The sequence below is a fragment of the Hyaena hyaena genome, unplaced genomic scaffold, assembly GCF_003009895.1.
Source record: "Hyaena hyaena isolate Hyena2069 unplaced genomic scaffold, ASM300989v1 scaffold_20, whole genome shotgun sequence".
NCBI classification, from domain to species: Eukaryota; Metazoa; Chordata; class Mammalia; order Carnivora; family Hyaenidae; genus Hyaena; species Hyaena hyaena.
The window spans coordinates 717,782-728,231 of record NW_024080652.1 but is presented as its reverse complement, the minus strand read 5'-3'; the positions used below and the strand labels follow the sequence as shown (position 1 = coordinate 728,231).

At 58.0% G+C, this 10,450-nt stretch overlaps 1 protein-coding gene across 2 annotated transcripts; it reads left to right on the top strand.

Moving 5' to 3' along the window:
* Window positions 1-1,081: 1,081 nt before the first annotated feature.
* LOC120228019 (cytochrome c oxidase assembly protein COX19) lies at window positions 1,082-10,164 on the top strand. 2 transcript variants are annotated; one of them, XR_005527385.1, is made up of 4 exons: window positions 1,082-1,191; window positions 1,727-1,838; window positions 7,157-7,323; window positions 9,500-10,164. XR_005527385.1 is itself a non-coding variant. In XM_039226143.1 (3 exons), the coding sequence occupies exons 1-3, from the start codon at window positions 1,110-1,112 to the stop codon at window positions 7,242-7,244; spliced, it is 282 nt and encodes a 93-aa protein (XP_039082074.1). In that variant the 5' UTR covers window positions 1,082-1,109; the 3' UTR covers window positions 7,245-7,732. The 2 variants fall into 2 exon arrangements, 1 of the variants encoding a protein (XP_039082074.1); XM_039226143.1 differs by lacking the exon at window positions 9,500-10,164 and having other exon boundaries at window positions 7,157-7,732.
* Window positions 10,165-10,450: the final 286 nt, after the last annotated feature.

Genomic DNA, 10,450 nt, shown 5'->3' with positions numbered 1-10,450 from the left:
AGGGCTGAGTGGAGTCTCTGCCTGGGAGAGCTGGCGTCTCCACTGAGCCCTTTCACTGTTACAAGTGGCTGCAGAGCCGACCTTTTATGATGCACTTTGATTCTGTTATAGCTGGAACTGCACCACCCCACCCCTGCCATTTCATATGTTGGGAGTCCTAGCCCCCAGGACCTTAGGAGGTGACCTGTCAGGTAAACAGGGTCACTGCAGATGCAATTAGCATTGATTAAGTCATCAGGTTGGGCCCGGTGTCCTTACAAGAGGAGGACGCCTGGACACAGACACACGGGGGACGCCATGCGAGGTGAAGGCAGAGACAAGGCCCAGCGGCCCTGGAGCCCCGAAGACGGCTGCAAACCACCTGCAGACGGGGGTGGGGGGACACCTGGAGCGGGGTCTCCCCAGAAGCTCCAGGAAGGTCCAGCCCCGCCACACCTCGTGGGGGACATCTGGCCTCGAGAACCGAGAGCAATGGCGTTTCGTGGCTGGGTGTGGTACTTTGTTGTGGCGGCCCTCTCTCCTTCCTCCTTACCAGGTAAGTCCCTGCAGACACCTGGGAATGCACAGCCACCAGCACAGCCTGCAGGGCACTCGCCCTTGGGCTTCTTGTGGCCTGAAGCTGTGTGTCCGGGTAAAGCCCAGCCTCTCTGGACTTCCCTTTCCTCATAAGGACATGACGCTGGCCTCTGTCCCTGGGTTGTTGTGAGGGTCAGACTGGGAAGGATCCGTTAGACCAGCCTGGATCAGGGCCTTTCGGAGCCCCTCGGGGACGGGGGCGGGGCCTGCGATGCGCGGCGGGGCCTGATGGGGAAGGGCGGGTCCAGGGCAGCGCGGGCGGGGCCTGTGAGGGAAGAGGGACGGTTTCGGCTGCGGAGAGGGGCCGGGTCAATAATGGGAGCGGCCTTCGAGGCGGGGACGGGGCCCAGCAGCGTCGGGGGTGTTGGGAGGCTTGGGAGCCAGGGGCGGGGCCTGGGGGACGAGGGCGGGGCTTGCCGCCAGTGGCCACTCGGTGCTCGAGGTGCTCGGCACTCCCGCCGGGCGCGCTCGGCGCTCGAGCCGCCGCCCTGCGTTCGGCGCGCGTTGTACTCCGAGGCTCCGGCGCCGCCATCATGTCGACGGCTATGAATTTTGGGTCTAAGAGCTTCCAGCCGCGGCCCCCGGACAAGGGCAGCTTCCCGCTGGATCACTTCGGTGAGCGGCGGGAAGCCTCCGGGCTCCCACGCCGGGTCTGGGGTCGTGAGTCTTCTCCGGTGGCGCCGTGCGGCCCCGAGGGCGCTGGCGTCCGCACGCGGTGCAGGTGGGGAAACTGAGGCTCGCCGCGGCCATCCCACCCCCACCGAGGGCGGGCCTGCGGGACCAGGGGTGGCAGTTTGCGGAGGACGCTCCGAGGAAGAGCGTCGGAGCGGCTCGAGAGAGCCAGGCGCCCTGGGGACCCGCTCCCTGCCTCGCACAGTTGCGGCCACAAATCTGGGTTTGGGGTGAGCCTCTGTGCGAGTCGAGGCTTTGAAAGCGGGTACGCAGATTTTCTCTTACCCGACGCTTTCCCCTGCGGTGTCCCAAGCACGCACCGGAGGGGAGGTCGTCCCGCCGTGAAGCACGCGGGAGGCTCGTCCTTTCCCGCTCGGGCGTGCAGAAGGCTGGTTCTGGAAGGAGTGCGGCCGGTGCGCTTCCTGTGACCGCATCGTGTGCTCACTTGAAAGAGATGCTGTTTCCCTTTTCGTTCCAGGCGAATGTAAAAGCTTTAAGGAGAAGTTCATGAAGTGTCTCCGCGACAATCGATTCGAAAATGCCTTGTGCAGAAATGAGTCGAAGGACTACTTAGAATGCAGAATGGAAAGGCAAGTACATGCTGGCAGTTATGACTTCCGAACCCTCCAGGACTCCCGTGGAAACGGTTTTTTCCCCAAGAGGTCATTGCAGCTGGCCTCATTCGGTCCCCAGGCCGTGCCTTTGTCTCTCAGGACGGTAGGATAGCTCGCCAGGGGAGAGGAGGCCTGCGGGTAGTCATGGGGACCCTGCCTTGAGTGAGTGCATCTTACGGGACTGCATTCCCCTGAGTGTTTTCTGTCCAAATTTCAGAGCTGCTGACCTGTCATTAAGGTTTCAGAACGTACATCATGAACATGCTGATGGAGTGAAAAGATTTGCAGGTTGTGGGTATACGGTTTTTTCCTGTCACATTCTCAGACCATAAAAATACTGTTTTGTTCCTTGTAAGCTTAGCAGTGCTTGAAATGTGACAGGGGAGACAATGGGCCGTTTCAGAAACGATGAAAGATGGAGGATTTGCCCTGTCTTGACCGAATTTACCAGCGCTCACTTTTAAGTAAAACAGAAATGTTTCTGAGTTGAGATTTTCTTAAGAGCTATTCTAATCCCTAACGGGGAAAAGCATACAGCGTATAATTACATGGTGGGGGTGGGAACTTTTATTTCTGCTTTTCGAGCCCTTCATTAGCTCAGCAAGGAATCAAGTCTTCACCCGGCTTTGTCTGAAGATGAGGTGACATAAACCAATACAGTCAGAGCCCCATTGCCATTTTCCCATAACAAACTCTGATATTTCCATCAGGGCACAAATGTTTGTGTTTTTCAGGCCCAGAGGTGCATTGAGGGCTATCGTGGACACATGGGACCTTGGAGTGGACCTTTGTGGGAGTGTGGCCCTCAAGTGAGGCCCTTGCTCTGTCTCCTGAGTCATTCAGGGCCACAGCAGTTTAGATTTGACAATGGGCCACCCTAGGCCAGCTCTCGCCATCTTTAAATGGTACATTGTTGGCATCCATGTGTTTAACATTCAGTTTTGAGAAAAAGAGACAGAGTCTGAGTGGGGGAGGAGCAGAGAGAGAGGGAGACACAGAATCTGAAGCAGCTCCAGGCTCTGAGCTGTCAGCACAGAGCCCGACACGGGGCTCAAACCCACAAACTGAGATCATGACCTGAGCCGAAGTGGGACATTTAACCGACTGATCCCCCCCCAGGCGCCCTTAAATTACTGTCTTTTAAATTGATATACTGTTCAAAAACTAAGTGAAATTCTTCTTGGTGCTGCCACGCTTTGGAGATAGTGCAAATGTTCTGACCATGTGTGAGGGTGTGAGCGTGTCGCCAACCCTGTGCCCAGCAGTGTGGGCGGCCGCGCCTGCTGGGAGTTGCTCCAGAGGGTTCTGTCTTTCCTCCCTATTTGGCCCTGGGAGTGGGCTGCCAGCTCTCCACGAGGCCATGCCTTGCTCGGCATGGCTTCTGGAGCCCAGCCTGCCCGGAGGCCTGCTGAGGTCAGTGGGGACGGGGGTGCAGCTGGCCTCTCCGTGGGTTCCATCCTTTCAGGTGGCTTCTGGTTGTTCCGGTGACGTGAGGGTCATTGTAGGTGGTGGGCTTGTTTCTGGCTTGGTCGGTAGTTTTGGCCGTAGGTTTTTGGATGGCTTTCGATTCAAGTCCACGACTGTCCAGACGCAGGATTGAGATTCTGCACGTTTGCTTCCCCCCCCCCCCCCGCCTTTTTATAAACCTTTTTTATTCCTTTTTCCTTTTGTGCTGAAATCTGAGATCTTATTTACCACCATGTATGTCTGTATGCATCTTTTTTTTTTTTAATGTTAATTTATTTTTAAAAGGGGGCCAGAGGGGCAGAGAGAGAGGGGACAGAGGATCCGAAGCGGGCTCTGCACTAAGAGCCCAATGTGGGGCTTAAACTCCTGAACTGTGAGACCATGACCTGAGCCAAAGTCGGACACTCAACCGACTGAGCTAGCAGGAGCACCCCACCCCCACCCCCTTGTCTGCATGTTTTTAAAAAAGTGGGCCACAGTGAGTTTTTAGAGTTGCCCCTTGAGTGCTCGGGCCCTCTTACCCCGACGTGGAAGTGTGTGCTTGGTTGGGGTGTGGGTCACAATCTCATGGGGAGAACTGTTAAATCGGGGGTGACTTTGTTGGCAAAAAAGATAGCAAATACATGATGATCTGTGATCTCCAGCCTCTGTGATGCTTCGAGTTTCTGCCTGTGGGTGGGCATCGGGGTCTGTGCGCCCGTCTGGGGGTGCAGGCCAGGCCTCCTGGCTGGGCTGGAGGAGGCCAAGTGCATGGTCCTAGGAGAGCCTTGGGCCCTAACGATCTGCACTGTCCCCTTCTGCTGAAGGGGAGACATTAAGATCATCCTTTTGGCTTTAGAACCTACTGACCGTTGTACGTGTTGTGTTTTGTGTCCTTGCCACGGAGCTGGCCTTGATGAAGACTCACACGTTTATAGAAAGGGCATCTTGAACCACATCTCATTTAGCTGGTAGTGTTTTCCTTCTTGCTCCCTGCTTGTGCTGCTGAACACACTGGTCCTTCCCGTCGTGACGGCATGTCTTGAGGAGCATCGCTCGCTCCCTGTGCTCCCGCCGCCGCCAGCTCACTCCTGTGCATCCTGGGCGCCACCAGCACACCCATGTTCTGCAGTGAAAAGCCTGATACGGGTCCCATGGGCTGTGCTCTTTGTGGGCACTGCAGGCAGAATCATTGTGGGCGCTGCAGGCAGAATCATTGTGGGTGCTGCAGGCAGAATCATTCCTGCCTTTCCAGCTTCTAGAGGCGCCCATGTCCCTCGGCTGGTGGCCCCGCCGTGTCTAGAAGCCAGCGATGCTGTGTCTCTGGCCCATCCCCCTCCCATCCTGACTGGAGCCGGCACGGGCTCTCTGATGAAGGGGTCCTGTGACATGGCACGGTCCGCCTGGGGACTCCGAGGCCATCTTCCCCAGCTGCAGGCGATCAGCGGCGTATTCCTGCCGTGGCCTGATCCCCCTCTGCCATGTAAGGTGCTCCTCGCGGGCCTCAGCGGTGGGGGCGTCTTCTGGGGCCCGTTCTGCTGGCACAGTGAGATCTGAGGTCCACAGTAAGGACTATTGGCTGGATGTGGTGAAAATTGATCCTTGTTTTCCTCACTTCGTTTAAGGAACTGCATGTGAGTTCCGCTGCCATAGGATTCCGTCTGCCAACAGCCTAACTGACTGGTTTGCGATTCTGGGGGCGTGTCCCTGAGGGGGAGTGACGCCTCTGGGTTTGGTGGCCTGGAGCCGCTGCCAGCTCATGGGCTCTGGCCATGCCGTGGCAGGGTAGCGGGTGGGATGGGAAGGTGCTGCCTATTGGCGGCCGTGACAGGAACAGGCCTGCACATGGAGCCGTCCGCTAGGCCGTGTGCACCGGCCTTCAGGGCCTCCTGTCAGCTTGTCACTGGCCGGCACAGCGATATCAGAGGTGGGGGCTCTGGCAGCATCCGCCCGGCCCCAGGCATTTGCTATTGCTCACAGTGGCCTTGTTGCCCCGTCCCCTCCCCCATTCCCCCGCTTCCCAGGCCACACTCTCCCCTGGAACTTCGTGATTTTCCTCCGAGGCCACACACTTCGTGATTTTCCACACGAGAGCTTCCGGGCACCCAAGCTCAGGGCACTGTGTGTGTGGGTCTGCGTGTGTCTGGTGTCTGGTCCTATACTGCCCGAGGTCAGCATGCACACTCCGTGGATGCCTGCAGTCCCTCACAGAGTGCGTGCTGGAGGCACCTGACAACTGTGGGGGTGCTGGAGCCCGCCGGTCTTACCGCGGCTGAGTCATGGACAAAGGTGCATTGCTCCCCTGGGAGGCTGGAGCAGGGCCACAGAGGACATGGCGCCCGGAGAGCGCTCCTCAGGGCCTGGCTGGCTTGTCCACCCCTTCTGGGGACACAGATAACGCAGTCAGTCTGATCTACAAGTGGACTTTCTACCTATGAACGGATTCCAGCTTCTTGTAATGGAAATTGCTGAGCACACCTGTGTGCAGGGATGACATCCCCGTGGTGCGGTGCCCGCTCCCCCTCCTGCCCCCAGTGCCGGCACCCTGAGGGCACGTGCCCAGAACACCTAGTTTCGGTCTTGGGCTGCCTGGACAGCCCTTGTGACACTCAGGTAGAGGTCGTCTGCCAGGTTTGGTGTTTCTGCAGGAGGGTGGCCGGCGCACCCCAGGGCCCCCGCGTCCAACTGGGTGACTCACAGCATCCTTGGTTCCAGCGTGCTCGCAGAAGCCTGGCTACTGCTGGCCTGCCAGGCTCGCAGGGGTTCGTGAGCTCAGCGGTGTGAGGGGGACATGGCGTCAAGTGATGGTGGCTGGCGCTGCGGGCGTCCCTTTGCCGGCTGAGCCTGGTGGCTCCTGCAAGGATGCTGGGCTCCCACCAGCAAGCAGGATGGACAGATGGCCTCTGAGAGTGGGGCTCGTCCCCTTCCCTCACCCCTTGCCTAAAACAAAACAGGATGAAAGCCGGGCCCTCCTGCCCTGGAGTGTGGGCAGAAAGAGGCCAGACGGGGTAGGCACGAGCCCAGCAGGTGCTCCCTGCGGGACATCTCGGTCTTCATGGTCCAGACTTACGTGGACGCGGTGGGGGGCCAGCACACGGGGCACAGGGAGGGAGAGGGACAGGACACAGCTGCCGGCCAGCTGCGGGGCGTGGGGCCTGGGGCAGCAGTGAGAGGAGATGGAGCCGGTGCACCACGTGTCCTGGTGCTTCTGGGTCACAAGTGACGCTAACATGTGCAGTGACGCTTGAACAGCAGGGGTGTGAACGGAGCGGGTCTGCTTACCATGCAGACTTTTTGATACATGCGGGACAGTTCGTAAACCTGTTCCTTCCTTATGATTCTCTTACTGATGCTGTTTTTGCCCGGCTCACCTGTTTGTAAGATGCAGCCACGAGACACAGTACGCAAGGTGCACATTTCCGCTGAGGCTTCGGGGCAGCAGTGGGCTGTTAGGAGTCAGAACCGGGTTTTCAACTGTGCAGGTGGTTGGTGCCCCTGACCCATGTCTTGTTCAGGGGTCCCTTTACCAAGTAAAGTCTGTCCTGTCCCCGCCCGCCTGTCTGGTGTGTCTTCCCAGTGTGCTGGAGGCCATCTTGAGCTTGGGGCCCTTGGGCGGGACGCACATCTGCTCCAGACTGGCACCTGGGGGACCTCGCGGACTGTCCCACCGGGGCTGTCCCTCTGGAGTCCAGAGGTGCAGATGACAGGCTCAGGGGCCAGCCAGGAGGAGGAGGGTGCCGGGGGGCCTGGGGGGCGTGGGTCCAGTGGGGCCACTGCTGTGGGTGGGAGGGACGGGGTGAATCCATGGGCCCCGAGCAGACCGTGCTCTCCATTTTCTTCATTCTCAGGCAGCTGATGGCACAGGAGCCCCTGGAAAAACTGGGATTTGGAGATTTGCTTGATGGAAAAAAAGCAGAGGCAGAAACTAACTCTTGATGGGAAGAGGTCCATCCACCGGCTGCTGGGTAATTCAGGCTGGAGCATGTCCAGTGACTTCGTCACCTGACGATTTACGGTTAGTTGCTGTGATTTTGGAAGAAGCTTCTGGAACGCCCTCCTTGACGGAAACATCTCCTCTTGATGTTTCCCAGGGAAATGATTGTTCCCATTAGGTCTTGCCCCGCCCCCCAGGAGTGTTACATCGAGAGAGTCCTGGAGGCCTGTGGCGGGTAGGCGGGAAGGGGCAGAGTTACTCCCACTGCGTGAGGGGACATGTGGGCCTCCATGACGCGGGGAACCCGCTCTGTGATACCGTTTGTAGCTTTGTAGCACTGATGCACTGAGCGTGGCTACAGCCCGACACACCGGTGCTGTCAGAAAGCCACTTCCTGCCCAGAGCATTTCCTTTTGTGCTCTTATGTGCCTGTTTTTTAAATTTTTCTTTTGGAAATGAAATATAGAATATAAAGTTGGAAGTGAGAGATTGTTGGCTTTTGATGTATTTGACTCACTTTTTTCTGGTAGTGCCTGAAACACCAGTGTCTTTTCACCAGAGGCTCGTTTTCTGACCTGTGTGAGTTTACATAAAGTATTTAAGTTCAATGACTCCTTTATTATGACTCTGGAAAACAGGACGTCAGGACACTTGTTGTTTCACTTGCATGCGTGGTCTTCCACTGTATCCCTCTGAGAACACTCACACGCACACGCCGTGGGCCAGGCTCCCGGGGCCCATGAGCCCACGTCAGGGCAGCGGTCCTGTGGCGTCTGTCTCGCTGACCAGGCCTACGGCAGCAGCGTTCAGGCAGTTGCCAGATCGGCCAACGTCGGTTCAACGTTACACGCACCCAGGTGCCACACCAGGCCTCCCGGGTGGCTCCGACATGTGGCTGGGGCTCAGGTCTGTAAACAGGGAGCAGAGTGAGCAGGGGTCTGGGCCCAGCACTGCCCTCCCTGGCTCCCGGCCAGCCAGCTGGCTTTGTCCCCGTGTAGCTAATGGAACATGGCAGTCAGAGAATCCTGGGCACGTCCCTTCTCGGATGGTGACCTGGTGGGGACAGGCACCCGTGACCCGGGTCTGGGCTCCCTGAGGTCGCCACCACCCACCCCTTGGCCATGGCTGGTAGAGGAGTCTCTGCTGTAAGGTTTCTGTCTCTTGTCCTTCGACGTCAGGCGCCTTCTGCTTATAGCCTCCCTTAAGTGGGTCCCTTGCATGGCGAGTCCTCGTTCCCGGGGCCTGCTCCGCACCTTGTGGCCCTGTGGCCCGTGAGCGCCCCGGCTCCCTAGTGCAGTGTCCGCTGAGTACTGGGACTTGAGCTACCGGATTTTCTTGTCAGCAACTAGTTGACGAAGTGTTTCATCCGTCACCAACGCAGACTGAGCCACGGAGCCACCGAGCCAGCTTGTGTTTGCCAACGGGCGGAGTTACACCCATACAAGGTTATTTGCCATACGGGATGCTGACGCCGCCCAGATGCCCACACGGCAGAGCCTTTGCTGAACTGAGGCCTGCCTACCTGGCTTGGCGGCGCAGCAGGGGTGGGCGTGAGGTGTGCCCGACACGGGCAACTCCAGGGGAAAGGCCGCCTCCAGAAGCATCTACAGCAATGTTAACAAAAAAGACACGGGACACTAGAAGCATCTGCAAACATGAAATTGAGGAAGGAGAGACCAGACACTAAGAAGGGGCAGCAGTGTGTCATGTGGCTTGGGGTCTCAGCCGTCCTCCTGTCGTTCCGACGCAGAAATGGAGCCGCTGCCACGGCCCAACCAGCTGGCAGGCCGGGTTCCGAGCACGCACAGCGGGGGCACTGTGGGGGCCAGGACACAGGCTGTGTGGTCTGGGAGGTGGTTTGCCCACCCAGTGCTGAAACTGAGCCTGCACTGGCGAGCGGGGGGGCGGGGGGGATCACGGGCAGCAGGTGCACCCCTGCCCCACACCTTGGGCTCGAGCCCTGCTCCCAACAGTAGGAACCAGGCTCCCGGGGGACGGCAGATGCTGGGGCCAGAGCCCGAAAGTTCCCGCTGGTCCTGGCCCGTTCTGTGTCAGCAAGTGAGGGATTACTGGAAGAACAGTGGGGCACAGCCGTGCCACAGAGCCACCTCTGGGCCATTTTGAGCAGCAAAATACTGTAAAGGGTTGTGGTCCTCAGAATAAATTACTGTCCAGGAGTCTACGCTCGTAAACAATTAACGGAGGAGCACCTGGGGGGCTCAGTCGCTTGAGCATCCGACTCTTGGTTTCGCCTCAGGTCATGACCTTGGATTGTGGGATTGAGCCCCGTGCCGGGCCCTGCGGTGACAACATGGATTCTGATGGGATTGTCTCCTCGTTCTCTGCCCCTCCCTGGCTCCCTCGCTCCTTGTCAAAAATAAACATTAAAAATTTTTAATAATGGAATAAATGTGTCAGCAAGGGAAGGACAGCTCCTGTAGCACCAGTGGGAACAGCGTTCCCTCCATAGCTGCAAGGGGTGCAGAGAACCGCGGGGGCCCTCCCCTCAGAGTGCCCGCGCTTACAAAGGGTCAGTGTGTCAGTGTGGTCGCCAGGTGGCAACTTGCCCACAGCTGCTGCCCTGAGAAGGTGTGGTGACATCTGTCTAATGAGCAGACACCAAACTACACATTCTGCACTGAAGACCAGGCTGTTGAGGAGGCTCAGGGTCCCGAAGGACAGGAACTGAGGAGACTGACGGCCACGGGGCCTGTAGCAGCCAGAATGGTGGTGGGCATTCTGGGAGGCCTGGCACCTGCAGCGTGGTTACTGGGACGCTTGAGCTCCTGTTCTGTGGTTACGTAAGATGCTGTTGGGGGAAGCTGGACATCTGAACGCGTGTCTTGTTCTTGCAAATTTTGGGAAGTTCTAGGGGCCCCTGGGTGGCTCGGTCAGTCAAGTGACCGACTTCGGCTCAGGACACGATCTCACAGTTTGTAAGTTGAGTCCTGCATCGGGCTCTGTGCTGACAGCTCGGAGCCTAGAGCTCCTTTGGATTCTGTGTCTCCCCCTCTCACTGCCCCTCTACCACTCTCGCTCTTGTCTCTCTCAAAAATAAACATTTTTTTAAAGATTAAAAAATAAAGTTATTTCAAAATGAGAGTATCTTGCATCAGCTTCTGTGGAGGTGAACTGTGTGTCCACGTTTGAGTAAATTCTCGCTCTGAACCGCATTCAGTGGGTGATGGGGCATGAGTGGGTTTGGGCC